The sequence below is a fragment of the Diceros bicornis genome, chromosome 11 (assembly GCF_020826845.1).
Source record: "Diceros bicornis minor isolate mBicDic1 chromosome 11, mDicBic1.mat.cur, whole genome shotgun sequence".
NCBI lineage: Eukaryota > Metazoa > Chordata > Mammalia > Perissodactyla > Rhinocerotidae > Diceros > Diceros bicornis.
This window is the reverse complement of record NC_080750.1, coordinates 14,533,315-14,554,753: the sequence shown is the minus strand read 5'-3', so window position 1 is coordinate 14,554,753 and position 21,439 is coordinate 14,533,315. Positions and strand designations below refer to the sequence as shown.

Sequence of the window (21,439 nt, the reverse complement as noted above, 5' to 3'; positions counted from 1 at the left end):
ATTATGCAAAGGGAATTTGTAATTTTTATAGTGTTTTCTGCTTGAAATCTCTTCTGCAGTTGTTCTAGTACAGCAGTCCCCTGTTACCCTCGGCGGAATACATTCCAAGACCCCCAGTGGACGCCTGAAACCTCGGATAGTACTGACCCTGTATATACTATGTTTTTTCCTCTACGTACATACCTATGATAGAGTTTAATTTATAAATCAGGCACAGTAAGAGATTAACAGCACTAACTAATAATAAAGTAGAACAATTATAACAATATACTGTAACAAAAGTTATCGTAGATCTTAGCAACCTCAGCATACCATTTTTTTTCTTTCCTTATTAAGTTGAGAGCTTTCACCTTTTCACTTAAAGGAAGTACTTGATGGCTTCTCTTTGGCATTCCGAATTGCCAGCATTACTGCTCCTACGCTTTGGGGTCATTATTAGGTAAAATACGTGAACATGAGCACTGCAGCACTGCGATACTGCCATAGTTGATCTGAGAACCGGGAGTATTACTAAGTGACTAAGGGGTGGGTATCGGATATAGCATGAAGACGTGGACAAAGGGGTGATTCATGTCCAGGGCAGGACGGCTCGAGATTTCATCATGTTGCTCAGAACAGTGTGCAATTTAAAACACGAATTATCTTTGTAATTTTCCCTTTAATATTTTCGCACCACAGTTGATTGGGTAACTGAAACTGTGGAAAGCGAAAACGTGGATAAGCGGGGACCACTGTACACTCATTGTTTAGCACTGTCAGGTGTGGGCGTGTTACCTATTGGGGTGAGAACACAGGCAAGAGGAAGTTCCTTTAGCATATCCGTGTCCATCTGCGGGCAGTAAAGGAACCGATTCAAAGTGGTCCCAATGTCTCAACATACAAACATAAGAAATGCCAAATGCCACCCACACCAATGTTGCCAGGTAAGGGCTCTGCCTCTGACGGTGTTTTTTTGAGAGGGGACACAGTTACACAGTTACCAGGGCAGTGCTAGCCCGTCGAGCACCTTTGTGTAATTGAGAAACAGGTGCGCCTTCTTCTGGGTGTATGCAGCCCACTCAAGTGCTCTTGGCTTGGCAAGTGGAGAACGGGTGAGATCCCAGCCTCCACTTGTCTTCTGGGTCAAGTGCTCTTACACAGCAACCTACACAACTGTACTCAGTTAGTGACTCTGACAATTACCTGCTCTGATGTCACCTCAAACAGATTAAGCTTCTTTTCTAATCTGAGGGTTTCAAAGGGATGCTTCACCTCTGGACATTGTGAATTTGGGTTTACATGATCCGTTTTCTCTTCTCTGGGACATTCTTCTCTAACCATTGCAGCTTGGCACACACAATCAGTTCCACTTGAGTGTGGGGGAATTTGGCAGATAAAAATCAGTTCAGTTATAAGTTTCATCTCACATGTCTCAGCTTGTCATGGGTTGAAACCTTTAATCAATGGTTCCCAGTTATCGCTTCCTTTTCTGATCCATCGACCCCTCCTCACAGCCAGGACATATGGAGTCCTTGTCTTCCCTGCCCATTTACCTCTGCCAGGCAGGGGTATTTCCCAGCTACAAGAGCAACAAGATTCTTTTCTTATAGGCCCCATGCCCAATTTCTTTTATTTTTAAACAAAAACTGGCTGTCAAAGTAACAAGGAGCTTTGCTGATTTATCTTTAAGCTCAATACTGTATGGATATTACAAATATTTTACTAAACTTTTCCTAGCTCTCGCATTCATCCCTTCTTGGTTTCCTTAGGTTGTGCCACGCCCCCATCTCCCTGAGTACTCCTCAGGTTTCCTTTTCTCTGGATTTTCTCCAGATTTTCTTTTTCTGTTTTTGTTTTTTTTGGTTTGAACCAACTCTTTTGTCCTTGCTCAGTGCTTTCAACTGGGCCTGCCATGTTGTGTCTGGGTTTTCTCAAGTCTTTTTGTTTGTTTTGTTTTGGAGTTTCACTAAACATCCTCTTAAATTTTTATAACTTTATATCTCTAGCCATCGTAGAGGATCTATACCTTTTTCAAAAGATCTCTTTAAAAGTTTCACATGTTAAAGATAATGTCTCTCTTATTACTCTTCCTAATTCTTCATTTTTATTTAAAAAGCTTAAATACCTCAGAGATCTATGTAAAACTCTAGGGTCACAGTGCGGACCATGGTCACTTCTGAGCGGAGGGGTTGTTCTCATAACATATTCCACCATTTTGTTAATGCTCTCTTTGAACCTATTTATATATTCCAAATAGATACAGTAAATTTTTAATTACCGTATTGTAGTTGGCCCTCACTAGATCTCATGAGCTGTGTTTAGTAATGAACTTGACAGCAAATTCACTGTCAGTTTGTTTAGAGGCAGGATATTGTTACAGTTGTCATTGTTTTAAGAAATCCTGGAATGTAAGATACACAAGAGCAGGGATTTTTTTTTTTCTTTTTTATCCATTGATATAATGTACCAACCACCAAGAAGAGTGTCTGGCACATAAGAGGTGTTCAATAATTATTTGCTGCGTGGGTGAATGATAAAAATCTAGTCATTTTTTTATTTTGCTTTTTCACCTCTGTAGCGCTGTGAGGATGATCTCATACGCAAACAATCTACAATGCCTTGTGAACCTCTTTGTAACTGAAAGTTTAGGCCAGAGATAGTAGAATCATACGTTTGGGTTATTTTACCTCTGAATGCAATGCTTTACATTGAAGGTCAGGTACAACCTTTTCAGCCTATTCCCATAAGCTTGTGTATTTTGCCTCTAGTTCATTCCTTTTCCTTTAGCATTTTGGTTTGAAAAGACTTTAAAAACGTCATTTTCATTGTTTACTTTTTCTTTCCTGTAATTTACAAACAACCAAAATGAAATCTTTCCTAGCCCAGATCCCTGAGAGAAACCAAATATTTATACTCACCCAGAAATATGTCTATTATCCACACCCTTTAGTTCTTTTCTAGAATCTATTCTTAAAAACGTGACAGAACATTTTCAAATTTACTCCATTTTTCAAATTGCCTTTGCCTATAATCATGGGGAAGTTTTCATGTGTGTATTTATTCAGTCAAATAGGATTTGTCCTTACAGAAGCTTTTCTTTCTGAAGCTTAAATTCCTTTCATATTAGTGAATATATGTCATGAAATTGCACTGCTCACTGATAGGGCCTTTGACTTTCTTATATGGCTCTTCTTATTAATTAAAATAATTTTAGCAATCCTCATTTCAGTTTCATGCTGGCTAATATGTTTTGAGGAAAGATTCTTACATTTGCCCTCAAATTCCTTCAGAATTCTTGGGTAAATCCCAATTTTTTGCTTATGTTTAGCTTTATAGTTAGTTCTATAAAATAGAATAGATCCTATATGTACTTGAGCTTGGACTTAGGTGTTAAGGAACACCCAAAATCTTTAACAGGCAAGTCGAAAATCAAGTTTCTTAGCTCTGAACAGCCATATGCTTGTCCTTTATGAATACAACTTTTATATTGCACTGATAGCCTACCACTTGCTTACTGGTTTTTGCCGGTCTTTGGTGTACTTAAATACATTGTATTTTATTAAAGGTCATTAAGCCTCCTACTTTGAGCCACATCTGTTCATTTTTTTTTTTTTTTTTGGAAGAGGAAGATTTGCCCTAAACTAACATCTGTTGCCAATCTTCCTCCTTTTTTTCCTTCCTTTCTCCCCATCCAAAGCCCCAGCACATGGTTGTGCATAGTTGTAAGTTCTTCTGCTTCTTCTGTGTGAGCCACTGCCACAGCATGGCTACTGATAGACGAGTGATGTGGTTCCATGCCCAGGAACCGAACCCGGGCCGCCAAAGCAGGGGGCAACAAACTTTAGCTACTAGGCCATCAGGGCTGGCTCTCATGTTTGTTCTTGAATGCTTTAAACTATTCTACTCATGAATCTCTTTTCTAAAGGAAAGGCCTTTAATAATTACTCTGATGATACATTAATCAGAAAAAGTAAAATACAAAACTTTATATACCTCTAATCCCAATTTACAAAAATACACATGTCCATATAAAGTAGGGTAAATCTACCATAATTTTATTCTAAATTTTCTGCATTAAAGTTGTATTATTATAAGAATTATTATAAAAATCTTTATTATGAAAGATTAAAATACTTTTTATCCCTATTTATTTATTCAGCATTTATTAAGTCTTGACTTTGCTAGATATTCATACTTATATTTGGTATGAATGTATATTTTAAGCAATTATTAATTTTATGTTCATCTTTAAAACTAAATACTTTTCCCTGGGTATTCTATAACTCCATTTTCTAAAAATAAGTCTGACTGATTCTTTGGTTTTCCAAATCTCACTGGCATGCTAAATTTAATTGTATTATGATCTCCATTACACAGTCAACCACACATAATTACTCCTGAACCCGTTCCTGATTTTTAGCTCTTCAGGACCAAAAATTGTATATGGCCCTTTCTTTTCTTTAATAAAAAAAATAAACCATGCTAGTTATAGAAAAAGGAACTATTTCTCAAAAAGATCTACCTCCACCGGTATCACTAGTTGATCTGTTCTAATTCTTTACCTTTGGCGGTTTACACATAATCCCTGCTCAATAAAATGCAATGGTGAAGAGCTCACCCTGGGCAAGTTACTTCATCTCTGTGAACCTCAGTTTCCTCAACTGTAAGACAGGGGAGGCAGTTGCTCCCTCAAGAGGGCCTTCTATGGATTGAATGAGATAAAGCATATACAGTGTTGAGTGCAGTGCTCGGCTCAGTAAACGCTGCCATCGCTCTGAGCAGCCCGGCCAGGTGGACTGTGTACAGTTCCACAGGCACCAGCTGAATGAGGGGGAACATCATTTCTTTAGTAGAATGTGAGTGTTCCCATCCATCTTGTCATCACTCATAAAAACAATGTCACCTTGCCCACCCGATGCTCCTTGTTTTTACTGCAGAATGCTCCCTGGCCTTTGAAGATTACCCTTTCCCCGCTTGATCTCGGAAATGCCAGTTACAGGCGAGATTCGCTTCTGCTGCCAACTACTCTAACTCCCTCAGTTTTAGGAATTCCTCTCCCAGTTTTTGAATAGTTGCATTTATACAAATAGTAGAGGGGCTTTTATGTCAATCTTGTAAAGATATATGAAGAACAAAACATAATTTTATACTTAAGAACTGTTTCACTTTGCTGATTTCTCACATAATCATGTCCCTTGATAATTCCCATCTGAATTCAATGGTCTGATTTATAACAAACAGAAGCCAGTGTTTTTTCCCATTTCACCTAGGAATAAATGATCAATCTCTATACTCAGAAATAAATAGACAAGGTCCATAACAGTTTTATTTTATAGCTTTTGTATCTAAAAATAATACTGTGATAAAAATCCATTTTAAACCCCTGCGCTGTTCTCTGATGTCAAAGATCATATCATTGCGTAAAAAACAGTAATTAATAAAAGAAAAAAAATCCCCTTTTATGCACAGTTCTTTCTTTTGGAATCTCACGCACAATCATGAAGACACAGGCCTGGTTGATTTTGAAGGTTAATGGGCCTTGTAACAAAGAAGTTTTAAAGAAATATTTGTTGAATTACATGAGAAAAAAGTCTTTCTCAGTTTTTGGTTTTTTCTATTGTGCATGGATTTCAGCACTAAGCCACATTTCCAAGAACTTCTATAATCTGAGATGATTTCAACAGAGCCTGTGCATTCATTGAAAACAAGTCCACAGGGAGGTGAAATGCCAGCCATTACAGAGCAAAGGTGAAGACATTCAAGGTTTGAGGTTTTTGTTTGTCTATTTTGAGTTTTTTTTCCGATTTGAGCTTTAAATATTATGGTGGAAATAGCTCATGTCATTTTCTGGAATCCCTGGGCAGAACAGGCCGTCTGAGTAATTTGATTCACACAAATGCTCTCCCTCCACATTCTTTTAGAAAAGCAAGATAAACCCTAAATTGTCTTTGCTTTGTTTTGGTTTGCACTGATTTCGCAAATCTCAAAGAAGATTTATTGGTCTGCGTCTTACTTTCCGCGACATAACGAAATGCTTTTTTCATTTTTATAACATGATTTCTATATTAAGTATAAGATAATTTAACTATCAAATCAGATTTTATGTTTTAGGTTTAGTATTTGGGTACTTTTTTCCTATTTTAAAATACTTTCAAACTTACCAAAAATTTCTAAGAAGTGTACAAAGATCTTTTGTTTTCCTGAGCCGTTCAGAAATAAGCTACCACTGGATGACTTAGTGTGCATTTCCTGCAACCAAGATCATTCTCCTCTGTAACCACAAGATAACCATCTATCAGGGAAGAAAACCTATTCTTCTACCCTCTTAGGTTCAGTGTCTGAGGGCCTGCTAATTTAACTGACAAAGACTGATTAACAGGAGAAAAGAAATATACATTTATTGATATTTTTACGTGCACAAGAGTTCACAGGAAGGAAGTGAAACTCAAAGAAGCAGCTAGACATGGGAGCTTATGTACCCTTCTTAACTAAGGAAAGAGGGCTTGGGCTTCAGGGGATGATAAATTACAGGGAAGTAACTAGGAAATATCTGGTGGAACCAATGGAAGATATGGGCCATTTTACTAAGGTTTGTTCAAGCAGACTCATCTCGGTGCTGGCTCTCCATCTCCAATGATAAGAATCACTCTTCTCAGCCTAGTACAGGAGAGGGGCAACACTTAACACCACCTTCACAAAAGAACATTTATGCCCTGCTTTTAGGCTGATCAGGGGAGGGCAGTGAACTCTTCTTGTATCTGTTGATTCTTAATTGCCTTCAGCTCAAAATAATCCTTACGTCAAAGTGGCACATTTGGTGGCAGCATATCCTGATCCCCTTTACATCAAGATCAGAAAATGAACATTGATACAGTACTACCATCTAATCCTCAAACCCGGTTCAATTTTTTGCCAATTATCCTCTTCACATCTTTCATGGAAAAAAAGGATCCAATCGAGGTCCTAAATTGCATTTAGTTTTCATAATTTTTTAGTCTCTTTCAATCTGGAAAAGAGCCCCAGTCTCTGCTTGACTTTCATGACCTGACACTTTAGAAGTTTATAGGCCTGGTATTCAGTAGACTGTCTCTCAATTTGCTTTCATCAAGTAGTTCGATAGATTTCATCTCATAATTAGATTCAGAATATGCATTAGAGGCAGGAATACCACAGATGGGAAGCTGTATTTTTTTAATGCATCCTGTCAGATGGTCACACTTTGGATTTTTCTCGTTACAGGTGATTTTAATTTTGATCATTTGATTAAGATGTTGTCTGCCAACACTCTCCAATGTAAAGTCATTCTTTAGTATGTTGTTTAGTATTCACTGTGTATTGGGGGAGGGAGATCCTATGAAATCATGTAAATATCCCATTCCTCATCAAAACTTCAGCTACTAGTTTTAGCATCCATTGATATTTCTTATTTGAATTATTACTATGATGGCTTCCAAATAGTGATTTTCTAATACCATAATTTCCTCTACATTTGTTAGTAAGCATTCCAATGTAAAGATTGCTCCAGTACCCATTTACGTTTATTTCAAAATTTTTTATGAGGATAAATTAATGAATTCTTATTTTATTTAATGAATTATAATGCACTCTTGTTATTATTTATTTTGATACTGAAACTGTCCCTTGTTTAACCATTTTCTTCCTAATTTCTGGCACAAAAAGAAATTCCAGGCTTATCCATTTCACACCCATATGAACACGGCAAAAAAAAAAAGAATGAATATGGACTATTGCAATCTTTAATAAAATCAACTCACCATATAGGAAGAAAACTATTTGATATGTCTATTACATAAATGTTAAACAATGATTGCAACTTAAAAAAAATTTTATTAAAAAGGAAACATAATTTTTATTATGTTTTAAAATAAGTGAAACAAAAGAAACAAGCTATAATTATTACACCTAAATACACCACACATTTTCTTTCTCTCCTGAATTCAAAATTAAGAACAAAACCCTTAACTGAAAATGTGAGCGACATCAGAAACTTTCTACCTGAACTGAATGCAGAGCGCCCTCTAGAGGCGTCATTCCATCGATGCAGTATTTCAAACTGCAAATGAACTTATTTAAATCTCTACTGGTTTTCAGAAACAAATTTTCATTAAATACATAGAATTACTCTACACATAATAATAACTGATCGTTATTTGATTTACCATATTATGTACTACCTCTAACGAAACTAACGCAAATGACCCAAGAAAAAGTGTCTCACACTTTACCATCTGGAGGAAAGAATTGGGAAGATGCCATCAGAAGATTTAAAAAGATATTAAATTGTCATAGCTCAGTTTGTGACCTTCGGTGAGGCTGTTATGAAACCTCCCAAAAATTTCCCGCAGAAGGCGTGTCTCATAATTTATTCCATTATTTCTACAACATCCGTAGGTGAATCAGGTGTAGACTCAGGTTGGCAAGCTGCCTCACTTGTCAGCCTTCACTTGGCTCCGTACGTTTGTAAATACGCCACAAACTCAAAAAATCTGATGAATTAAAATCAAGAATTGTAATCACAGATTGAAATGAACCTCCAAAATAGATGTGAAACACTGACATTTACACTGATACAGTTTAAATAAATATTAATGGTCAATTAAATAGAAAAGTAAACTATCTCTACTATTGTAAATTTTTTATACAGCTCTCAAGTATGTTATGTAAATTACTTAATACTTCAGATATAGTTACCAAAAGCATCTCTATCTAACCATCTTTGCTATAATTTAAAAGAATTTGAATAAAATTATTTTACCAATGGCTGTTCCTTAAAAAAAAATTCTTTCAAATATTTGTCCTGATGAAATGAAATTCAGCTTTAACAATATTGATTTAAGAGAATAGTTGTAAGATGATAGTGTTTTGTTATTTGATGATAATTTTACCTAAATACATAGTCAATAAATAACAATGAGATACTAGGGAAAATATTAAATATTATAATTATTAGAAATGATTCAAAATTTAGTCTTCCAATCTTCCTAGACAATGTCACAACTTGGTATTGTGTAAAGTAGAGATTTGAGAGATACGTTTTGATAAATTAAAGGAAAACTGTAGTTGACACAAGAATGTAGCTATATCAAATGAGTATACCAGATCTAACTTAACTACTTTGCTTTTTTGACAAAGACACAACTGTAAAATATTATTTAATGTTCCTATTAAAATGCTTATTTCCATAACATTGTAGCAGAGGAAAATTCTTACCCATCTTAGGTCTCTGCTGAGGTTCTGTAACAAAAGACAGCTTAACAAGAGAAAAGTATACACATTTAAGTTTTCTGTGACACGGGGGCCTTCATAAGTAAATAAAGACCCATAGATGCTTTTGCACTAGGTTGAACAAAGAGAAGCTTTTGTGGACAGGTAAAATAAATGGGAAGGCTAAAGGAAGATAAGAATTATTTTAATGAGGTCTGTTTGTGAAGAATTCTCTCGGTCTTACCTTCCCGAACTTGATGATAAAAATGTTTCTTTTCTCCTAGTATAGGGAGGGCATCTTGCACATGGGAGTTTTATCTCCTGTTTTCAGGAAGAAAAAGGGGAGATCACAGTGCTCTTGCGACTGCTGTTTTTTAAGTGCCTTTAGCTCAAAATAATCCTGTTGCTGGGGTGGCATATTTTCTGCCACCCTTCAACATTAACAACAAAATATACAACTTTTCTGTGCATGTATGGCTGGTTTAATTTTGCTCTCTTCCAGATGTTCATCAATAAATCAGTACGAGTATATTTGCACTGTAGAATAATGGTGCAAAAACCTTAACCATGTGATACAAACATTAGAGTAACTGTCAAGGTTTTCTTGACCTAAAAATAGAGGTTTGACCTTGTTCATAAATGCTGATTAGGAACTATATTTCCTATACCTGAATCTTTAAGATTATTCACTTTTTACAGTCTCTTGCTTCTTCAAGAGAATTAAATTTTAAATAACCAAAAATCAACCTTGATGGTAGCATGCCATATTAAAACAATAATAATAACAAAAACACCAAAGAATCTACCCCTCTATTGACTCGTAAAGCTATCAAGCTATGTTCTTCCTGTGTCCCTGTCAGAGGGTGCATTTGGTATCATTGTAATAAATGGTTGGGAGAGGAGGAAGGTTGCATGACTTAGTTTTTCTCCTTTTTCTCTACTAGAATCCCTGCTCCCTGGAGTAGAGAAACTCTCATCTTAACATACCTTGGTCTTCCAGGCTCAGCCTACCCATGAGATCTAATATGGTGTAATTTTTTCTCTTAATAAAAAATCAGAGAGCTTGTTAGAAGAGAATCATGCTTAATACTTGCCTTTGGATAAGGCTTTATCCTTATTTATGTTTCTTCTCAAGTATCACTCTGACTATAGGTTTAATTCCAAGGAACTGGAAAGGACTTCTCAACTCTGAAATACCTCCAGATCCCTGCTTACTGACGCCTGAAACCCTATGGCTGGTAGCAGAAAGGTGTGTCCCCTGTTACAATAGTCAGAGCTGTTAACCCCTGTCAGCTCCTTTTCCCAGAGGCAGGTGAAGGAATATCATGGATACCATGGAGAGAACGCATCTGAAGAGGACAGAGAAGCAGCCTACCCATGATTTTTTAATATAAGCTTCTCCTCCTTCAGTACTGCCTCGTGCCCCCTATTGACCCCAGATCTAGTTGTTCTTGACTCTTTGTTCTCTTGTCAAATATTTAGTAATCACTGTGAGGCTCTGGAGATACCATGATAAGCATGCTAAACCTGTTCTTGACTCCAGAGGTTTATAATCTAATGGAGAATACAAACGCGTAAACACGCAATTACAATTAAGTGTAATAAGCTGTGTAAAGGGGGAAATACGGGTTGCTGTGGAAATTCACAGTTGGGACACCTCATGCAATCTAGGGTTCAGTTTCTCTCCCAGATTTAAGGTGAGAACTGTAGGATGGCTAACATTTAGCCAGGCATAAAGGCCAGGGTGTGCGTGTATCAGAATATCTTCTGTCGAAACAGTGTGTATTCATAGACGCTATATCCTGCCTCTGTCACTCTGCCTATGTGAACGAGAGTCTTTCACCCGAGCAGAACAGTTCCCATAAGGAGGCCAACCCTGTCTCAGTAGGATAGCTGTAGGAGGATGTGGCTTCTACAGAATTTTGCTCACTGGTAATCTTTCACGGCCTAAACAGCACCTGCAGCATCTTGGCTCCAATCTGGCTCCTCTGCCCGCATGTTCCTCCTGGGCGCAGCCACAAGAAGCTTGGCTTGGATATGCGGCATCAGTTCAGCGACCTGGCACATCACCCAAGCAGAGAGGAAATAAACAGGGATCCAGCCAAGAATGCAGATTGAGGGCAATAAGAGAGTCCGTGTTCATAAGAAATATCCCCCGTCCTCTGGGCTTTCGTTTCAGACATGCAAAGACCATTTTTTAGACACTTATTTAAGTTATTAAACCACATAGCCTTAGGTTAAACTCTAGAAAAATTCATTCTTGCTTGAGGCCAATGCTACTTTGAAAATTCTGTGAGAAAAGCTTTTCTTTTCTACCTTCTTTAGCCACAACTATTAAAGTTCCCAATTGCTAAAATAATTAAGACGCCACGACTTACTGATCTAAAACACGCATACACAGAGTAATTTCTTTATTGAGTAATTTGTTTCTCCTCTAAATAGCCAGAAGCACGCTCAGAGAACTAATCATAATAACAAAAACTAAAACCTAAAAATTACTGCTTGAGTATAGTCTTTCAGACAATACCACTCATTTTGAGTCACCAAAGGTCACAATTCCTGGTCTTCGAACATCTGGAAGCATTTCCATTAGAGAAGAACCTGCTATTGATTTTTCCTTGTCTTATATTTGAAAATGTGCTGTATTCTCTAGGATCCTCCCTAAAAAACCTTGGCTTATGACATAAGATCAAAGCATAAAATGAGACCTTGGCAGCAGGCTGGGAGGAAATTGTGGACATTTGCGGTAGGCGAGTGTGTGGAGGAAGAAGAACACTAGGGTCCTTAATTCTTGCCCTGGCTTTGTTGTCTGTCATTTAACCCCTCTGAGCCTCATTTCTCTGTCTTCTAAATGCAGGAGACGAATTACATGATTTCAGGTTATTTCCAAGATTGTGGTTATCTGTTTTATCTACTGAGTGTAATTCTTTTCTTCAGGAATTTACACCACTTGCCAATACTAATGAGGCAACCATACATGTAACCATAAAAACCAAGTCTGGTGGTTTTGGGTTGCAGGCTCACCATGAGTCATTGGCAGCAAGTGGAAGTTCAATGGTCTTAAAGTACAGATATCCAGCGATGTTAATGTACAATGCACAAAAAGTTAAAACATGACTATCACACAAGTATAAAAAGAAATTATGTCCGTGGTTTTAATTCAGCTCATTAATTAATGAGGTATCCAGAAAGATAAGAAGCCTTATTCAAAGAGCATTTAAAGAGCTGAGTATATACAGGCAATTTAATAAAGGAATGTTAGAATGAGATGGTTAGATTAGATACAAAACTAGTTAATGCCCTGCAAGGCAGTAATCTATAACCTTTGAGATCATCTTTTCAACCAGAGAGGATTCTACAAATTAACAATGTCTAGGTTCTAAGCAAAGAGTAAAATTTAAATAATTAAATAATCCTTGGATGAACCTATTAATCAATGGCATTCAAAGACATGCTCTATCCTTTGCTTTATTGGATAATTTCTTGGAGGCTTCTGTACTGGAGACCCTTGAATATGTAATAAAAGTCTAAGGCTTCAAATATACCTGAAACCCATTCACCTCATTCCCTGTTCTCTCGGTTGCCCACTGGGTTGCGGGGCAGATCATTACTTCTCAATGGTAGTCTTGGGAAAAGCAGCTCACACATCATATATAACTTAGGGGAAACTGTTAAAAAAAAAAAATCTTCATTGTTTCATTGGCTTAACTTACTATCCTGTTGGTAAAATCTAATTCTTATTAATATCATTTCTATTTACTTTCTATGTTGATTATTCTTGTGGGTGAAGGGTAGGAAGGAGGGATAGTAACGAAGGCGATTTATACCCATGTAAGTTTAAAATAAGCAATGAATAAGCGAAGAGGCCATCAGGGATTTACTGGACTTCATTGAATTCTGTCGCCCTCATCTTGGAGAACTTTTAGCCTAATAATATTGCCTCTATAATTCTCTATTTGCTGGCAATTTAGTAACGAGGCGACCTCAAATAAAGATTTTAGTAATAGTGTTTGATTCAAAGAGTCATTTCTGAATTTTCATAGTTCTTCCATGGTAAAAAAAAAAAAGAAAAAAATTAGGGGCTGGCCCGGTGGCATAGCAGTTAAGTTCGGGCACTCCACTTCTGTAACCTGGGGTTCGAAGGTTCGGACCCAGGGTGTGGACCTACACACTACTCATCAAGCCATGCTGAGGCAGCATCCCACATGCAAAAAGAGGAAGATTGGCAACAGATGTTAGCTCAAGGCCAATCTTCCTCACAAAAAATTTTTAAAAAATTAACAAGTGTACTCTTAGACAAAGAAAACCACAATGAGATTTGATTTTAAAGTAGTCACTCATGACAATAACAAGTTGGGTCCGTGACTTTTAGCTTTTTGGAGAGGTCAACAACTTAATAAAAACTATAGACACTTTCTTCAGAAAGGGACAATGAACATATACCACATATGTTATTTTGTATTTAATTTGATTTGGGATGATTCATGGACCCCCTGAATTCCATCCTGGACCCTGGTCAAGAACTCACAACTTAGTAAAATAAGGAGCCATGTAAAACACAGGCCACGGGTGAAACACCTGATCTTCACAGCTCCTCTCCCAAGCCTCTCCTAACATCTGACTTTATAAGTCAGTTGCATTTCAGTTGCAGGCACCAATAGGTTGTTTTCTTTGGAACCAAAGCAGAAAAGCCCATCAAAATGGAAAACCTGAACCCAGTTATTTGGGAATAACACAGCCCTCTACGGTCCTGCTGTATTGACAATTCCTAAAATCACTAGTAGCCCAATGGTTGAGTTATGGGCTTCAAAAAGCATTCTTACCCTGCCCCTTATAAGTCAAGTGACCTTAGGAAAAGTACTTAACCTCACTGAGGCTCAAGTTTCTTATTTGAAAAATAAGGATGATTAAGGGGGAGGGCCCAGAGCATAGATCTCTAGAGCCATAACCCTCACCTAATCATCTGAGTAGAATCAGGGCACAGACCCCAAGGTGAGGATAATATGTCCTAGCAAAACTAATGCAAGGTTATGTAGGATTTATTCTACTTGTGCTTAAAAGTTGGGTAGAGCGTTTTTCTTTCTTTACTCCAAAACTTGGGTCATAATGTTAAGAATATAACTGTGTTGCATGCAATTATTTAGTAAACTAAAGAGAAAAGCATAATTTACCAACTTTAATTCTGCCTCTCAATTGTCAGAATTTTGAGCTTTATAGGAAAGAAATAAACTTTGATAAATACTATTTTCTTTTATAAAATAAATCTAAGACCAATTGAAATTCATGAAATATAATGAATTTCACTAATTAAAAATAGAATGTAAAAATACTTTCATCCACTAAATTCTTATATTAAAGAATAATCTAAAAGATTTGCTAAGAATGTTATAAGACCCAAGTAGGTGGCACAGCTGTCTTTTATCCAAGGTGGACTAAACTTTTTGATTATCTTTTGAACCAAATTGAAACCTTTTTGTGCTTTTTGAATTATTTTTCTTTTCAGCAATATACTAAATTCACGGTTCCTCCTTTCCAAACTCATTTGTTAGACTGTTTGGTAACTATGAGCCTCAGAATAATAACAGTGGTATCAATTATTGAGCACCCACAGCATGCCTGGCACTGCGCAGCCCATTGTACATATGTTATCCCTAGTCCTCACAGCCTCACAGTATAATACTATTTTCCTCTTCTTTTTTTAAAGCTTCAGTGCATGGTTGCGTATACCAGTTGTTTGTTTAGTTCTCTGTGTGAGCCACCACCACAGTATGACAAGTAATAGTGAGAGCACTGAATCTTAACCACTAGACCACCAGGGCTGGATCTGTTTTCCTCTTTGTATAAACCAGGTTAGTAGGGTTCGTAGAAGTTGAGAGACTTATCTTGGGTCCCACTGTTATGTTCAACTCTAAAAGCTCATTTTCTACTGCATCCCAATGCTTCTTTTTCAGAGGCTTCATATGTAGGTTCTGAGGCAAACTCACTATAGTGACAAGACAATGGCTATAACAATGTCAATGAGCAGAGAAAGTGGACACCAGCCCCAAGTGAAGCGTAATCTCTGGAGCTCCACCACTCCCATGTCCTTCCAGTTCCCAGCTGGGTTCCTGAGTGCTCAAGCCCTGTCCCTGACACCATGGTCAACACTGAGACCTGCTGTCTCCATAGGCGTGTCCAGAAGCTTCCCACCTCTAGTCCCCACCACGTGGTTCTCTTTATCTTTGCTGTCACTTCTCCTCTTTCTGTAGTGGCCAAAGTCACCAAAGCTGTGGTCACCACACTGAGGCTCACTCTGTGCCAAGCCCAAGAACCCTCCCTCAGCAAGGGCCCCTCCCGTTTGGCTATTGTTCTGAGGGACATGTACCGAATCCCCTCTCAAAAGAGGGAACATGCTCCTGCTCTGAGGCAGAACCTTCCCTCACTTGTCCACATGAAAAAGGAAAGCGTGGCTGTTGGCCTCTAAGCATGTTCACCACTAAAGCTGAAACAGTTTGAGAATCACGACTGTATGTAGCTATTTCTGTGAAAAGTCAGTACCCACTCTGCCATAGTGGATACTCAATGAATTATTGTTGACTATTGAAAAACACACATACTTCCAGTATAAAAGAGCAAGGCAGGCTGAGGGCAGTAATAACTGAGCCCAAGTGTCCATTCCTAAACTACAGTTACTGTTCCCTTGCTTAATGATTCATATCCCGACTTCATCAGTCCTATGAGTTTGAGGTTATTTGCATACATTTTAAATAAACTTCTAATGTAATGGTCAGATTTGAGTTAATGTTTTGAGTTAAACTTTGTCATGGAGTCACATTTATTCAATAACTAATATTTATTGAGGTCATACTATGTGCCAAGGGACAGAGCAGTGAATAAACAGACAAAGGTCCTTCTTCTTTTATGGTACATGTATGGGGCCTATATAAGGGTGGGGGAGAGCAGTAAACAAATAAGAAATCAAAATATTAAAAAATTCTAAGAAGAAAATAAAAAGAACTAAGGGGCAATAGTGATGGGTGCGAGAAAGCTATTTCAGATAAGTTAGTCAGAGGCTTTCTTGATAAAGTCACATTTGAGACAGGACCTGAATGGCATGGGCGAGCAAGTCTTGTGGAGGTGACAGCAGACACCAAGGCCCAGGAGTGGGAACTGTGCCTGGCATGTTCCGTGAACTGAGATGGGGCAAGAGGGCCTGGAATCAAAAAGCAGGAGGGAGGGGGGTAGAAGATGAGCTCACAAACATAGCAAGGGAGCCAGATCAGTTGGAGACTTGGAGGTCATAGTAGGTCAAATCAAAATGATCCTTCTAGGGTTTGAAATTGCTCAATACAATGTTTGCCACAGGGGAATGCTGTACCAGAAAGTACTGTGACCTCTTGGCAGGCAAGTCCAGTTCAGAATTGGTCAGAAAACTGCCTCAAGGGCTTAACATTCAGTCCAGTCCAATTCTATTGCTACTTGAGAATCTAATTAACTTGAAGGATTTGCGGCAGTTATTAAAGAAATTTTGAGACTCTTCTCAGAGGATTGTGGGAAACCTTGTAGATAGTCCAAGCTCATCGTTATGAATTAGCAACATTTTGGACCATGAAGGATTTACTGTAGACCCAGTAGCTCGTAATGTCTAGTGGCATAATATGTGGGACATGAGGTACAAACATTTCACAGCCTGAAAGAAAGAATAAATATAAAAATGAAGGTCAAAGTGTATTATTTAGGGATTTTATGTTACAAATAACAGAAATTAAGCAAAGCTGGCTTATAAAAAAAGACAGAGATAATTCATTAAAAAGACATAGGGTGGTTCACAGAATGTAGAGGTAAGAAGGCAGTTATGCCTTAGAAAGGGCTTTCTCGGAATGAGAAAATTGTCAGGACTGTCTCAATCTCACAGCTCTGCATTTCCTACCCATCTGCTTCATTCCTAGCTCCCTCTGCTGGGAGAGAACAGAAGATAATCTCATTGACCAACCTGGGATCAGTTGTTTACTCTTGGTCCAATCAGTTATAATCAAGGAAGTGATATCTAGTGGTGTCAACAAGCATGGCTGTCAGAGCCTACTCCCGGGAGTCACTCTCAAAGGAGGTAGTGGTTGGGCAGACAACCCAAGCAGCCTCTGCCACATAGACATACAACTATGTCATCCAGCTATATATTTATTTTGTTTGGAGACAGCTTTGAGAAGTACTCTTGAAAGATCTCCTACCCCAATCCAAGGGCTTATTTTTAAGGGGTAAAAAATAATAAGGCAGGCAAAATATATGTAAAGAAAAATCACAAAAATGAATGCATTTTTCTTGTGAATTGTATTTTTACTGAGAAAATCTCTCCATCATGCCAACACGGTAAAAATGGGAAAGAAAAATGAAATTGAGTCAGAAAATCTGGTTTAAATTTTAGTGTTATCAGTTAATGGTCATGGGAATGGGAGCAAGTCATTCTGGTTCTCAGATAAACGATGCAGTTGGACTAGATTTCCCTTAAGGTGGCTTCCAGATACTCTTTGATTCTACCTTAATATTTCCATTTGGTGGCAAATAATTGCTTAGGGATTTGTTCTCAGGTTAATTGAAGACAGACAGCAAAAATGGTTGAGACAGGCTATACAGCATTATTTACAATAGCCAACACACGGAAACTACCTAAGTATCCATTGATGAATGAATGGATAAAGAAGTTGTGATATATATACACATCATGGAATATTATTCAGCCATTAAAAAAACAAGGAAATCCTACCATTTGCAACAATGTGGATGGACCTTGAATTCATTATGCTAAGTGAAATAAGTCAGAGAAAGATGAATACCGTATGGTATCACTTATATGTGGAAGCTAAAACAAAACAAAGCAAATACCAGACTCATGGAAAAAGAGATCAGATTTGTGGCTACCAGAAGCAAGAAGTGGGGGGAAGGGATAATTGGAGGAAGGTGGTCAAAAGGTACAAACCTCCAGTTATAAGATAAATAAGTACTAGGGACGTAATGTACAACGTGGTGACTACAGCTAACACTGCTGTATGACGTATAGGAAAGTGGTTAAGAGAGTAGATCCTAAGAGTTCTCGTCACAAGGAGACATTTTTTCTTTTCTTTTTATGGTATCTATATGAGATGATGGATGTTAACTAAACCTACTGTGGTAATCATTTTACAATATATGTAAATCAAACTATCATGCTGCACACCTTAAACTTTTATATAATGATGTATGTCAATTATTTCTCAATAAAACTGGAGAAAACAAACACACACACATGCAAGAGACAGCTATAGAATCCTACAGTTCTGAGTTGGATCTTGGCCCTGCCAATGTTTCACAGTTTGACTTCACTTTAGTACGCTAGCTAACTTCCCAAGCCCAAATTTGCTCACATATAAAATGCAGGTAAAGGTGACCACTTGAATGGATTGTTGTGCCTATTGAATAAGAAAATATATGTAAATAATCTGGATCACTGTGAGTGCTCAATTCTGGTCATTGTATAAGATTGTGAAAATCCCTGAACTTTTCTGTATCTTACTTTATCACTCTGTATAAATGTGCAAGTACGTGAAAATTAAACTCCAATGCCCTTTAAAGTGCTGTCATTGCACAGACTAATGAATACAAAATGAGATTAGAGATCTGGAGATTCCAGAGGAGTGTTGTACGTAAATAACACCTGCATGTCATTCACAAACTCATTGTACCCTTGAATAACTTCTAATTACCTTTATAAAATGTAACTTTCCCATGTCCCCCTGCGCAGATGTGAAAGCGTGGAGCTGGACAATAAAATCTGCGATCTGATTGAGAGGAATACTTCTCCTGATCTAAAAGGGGTCACCCCAGGGGCCATGCCAAGTCACAGAAATTCATGTTCTCCAAAGGTAAGAAAACACCTTCTTTCTACTTTTTCTCACAACATCCTTCAACAGTGTGTTCACCAAGAAGAATTTATGGGGACAGTCCCCAAATCATTTACAGTAACATACTTCCTTGATGGCTAAGAGGATAAAGCGCACCAGTATAAAACTGCTCTCACACAGTCACTTCCTGTTACTAAAGAAACCCTCCGGCAGAAGCTCTCCCCGGTTTAAAGTGTGGTACAGGCGACTGTGACCACAGGAAGGCACGGAGGAGCTCATGCTATTAGAAAGAATGTGTAATACAGCAATATCTCTTTTTTGGGGGAGAAGAAGTAACCCAATTTGTGGAAACCCACTTACATTGGGTTACTAAAATCAGTACAACTCATGTCCATTTTCTAAAGAAAAAATTAGGCTTCCTTGATTAAAGGAGGTGTTTGACTTTGAATTTCTTCTTGTTTCAGGATATTTGTCTATGGTGCTTTATGTAAGCAAAGTTCAAGGATAAGCTCAAGCTGGGAATTTTGTGGATAACTTTCTAGAAATGCATCGTAAATCACAACATATACTCTTAAGCTCTATAGCCTTCCTGATTAGACACTGTTTCTAATGATCATTTCAAAAAAACCTAATGTGAATAAGTTTGAGAGCATGGCTGACATAAACAAATTTACATAACTTATACTTTGGTTCTTATTTCTAAAGGAATTCATGATCATTGTGGAAAAGTTATGCTAAGCACAGAGAAAATTACAAAAGTCATGTAGACACAGATTGACTGTGGAGCTAATGAAGCTTGGATCCTCCTAAACAAATATTCTTTTTATACCTAATTTGCATTCATAAATTTGTATCTTTTTCTCTTAAAGGACGCCCCAGAATTGTATAAACCTCAGGTCATTAAACATAGATCTGCCTCTGAAATCTCCTCCAGGCCGACCACTCCTAGAGAGCACCTTTCAGCATTTCTAGTCTCTGTGTGTTTTTCTCTCTCTGTCACACACATACACACACACACACACACACACCCTGTTTTGTTAAACTTACCTTTTTTCACTTCATAGTATGTTGTGGATACTCCTGTACCTCTTTCTTTCATTCATTTAATAAACAAATAGTATTGCATGTGTTCTGTAACTATGCACTTTTTCCTGTTCAGATTATCACTCCTTCCTGAAAAAGTAGCATTTATTTTCAAAGTTAGAAATGAATACCTGACTTAGGAGCCAAGGAAGGCTTCTCTCTTCCCTTCTTTCTTCTCTTCTCACCCCCACTTCCAATTGTTATACATACGTATCTAACCCCCAATTAAGACTTTCTTCCTTCATGGAAACGTCTGCTTTTCTTATTGGCCTTCTTGTCTAATCTCGGAAAGAAAATTTGTGATGAGAATTTTAATCCTCTCCAGTACCCTGACCCTCCTAGTCTCTGGTTATCAGCCGCTAAAACTCATTTGCTCATGACTGACTTTTCTCCTAATTCTGTTCATTTTGCCTTCTGGGTTCCTCCTTATATGGCAAAGATCTCTTTGACATCCTCATTGCCATCCTCTTAGCAATTAGGTTCCTCTATTTTAGGGAGTTAACTGAAACTTGTATCTTTCTTTAAGATATTGCTTCTCCTATCACTTCCTTGGTGAAATTTGCTCATTTCCCTACACTCCACACATGCAGGCAAAGGAGAGCAGGCTCCTAGCTGATGTTTTTAATTTCCCTTGTCAAGTGTGAGGTAAAGACATCTACAGAGAATGAGAGAGTAAGAGGCGAGATCTAGCATTTAAGGAAATTGGGGAAGATAGCCATTGAGAGACACAGAGACAGAAGAGAGGAATGAAACATTTGAGTTGCTGAGTAGCAGGACGTCCTCCGACTCTGATTACGGAGTTGAGTTTGAAAGCCACCATTTCAAGAGAAGACCAATCACTAAACGGTATTTGGGCTCCTATATCTTCAATATCTCCATCACCTTTTATCAGCCTAAAATATGCTCAATTCTCCTCCACTTTTAAATGTAGGTAAGATCCCATATTATTTTATGGGTAATAGTCTAACTTATTCTTACACATCATAACCAAGCTTATTGATCATGGTGTCCAAGACTTTCTAGCCCATTATCACACTACTCATAAGCTCTACCTTGATAAATCCAATGGTCATTTTGCATCTGATTTTTCACTTGTCTTCTCACTTGCATTTGACACTATTCACTAACTCAATTTTCTTAAAATGTCTTACTCCATTAACATCTATAAAATTAATCCCCCTTGAGGCCAGCCTGGTGGCATAGTGGTTAAGTTCCACTCTATTTAAGTGGCCCAGGTCAGCGGGTTTGGATCCCAGGTACAAACCTACACACCACTTGTCAAACCATGCTGTGGCAGC

The 21,439-nt window shown here is 37.7% G+C and overlaps 1 protein-coding gene across 1 annotated transcript in view; it reads left to right on the top strand.

Moving 5' to 3' along the window:
• TNIP3 (TNFAIP3 interacting protein 3) overlaps positions 1 to 21,439 on the top strand; it is a 92,010-nt gene that overhangs the window by 23,066 nt on the left and 47,505 nt on the right. Inside the window, exon 3 of the mRNA XM_058550633.1 lies at positions 18,959 to 19,079. Within this exon, the coding sequence (XP_058406616.1) occupies positions 18,959 to 19,079 (121 nt within the window). The remainder of the gene's footprint in view (positions 1 to 18,958; positions 19,080 to 21,439) is intronic.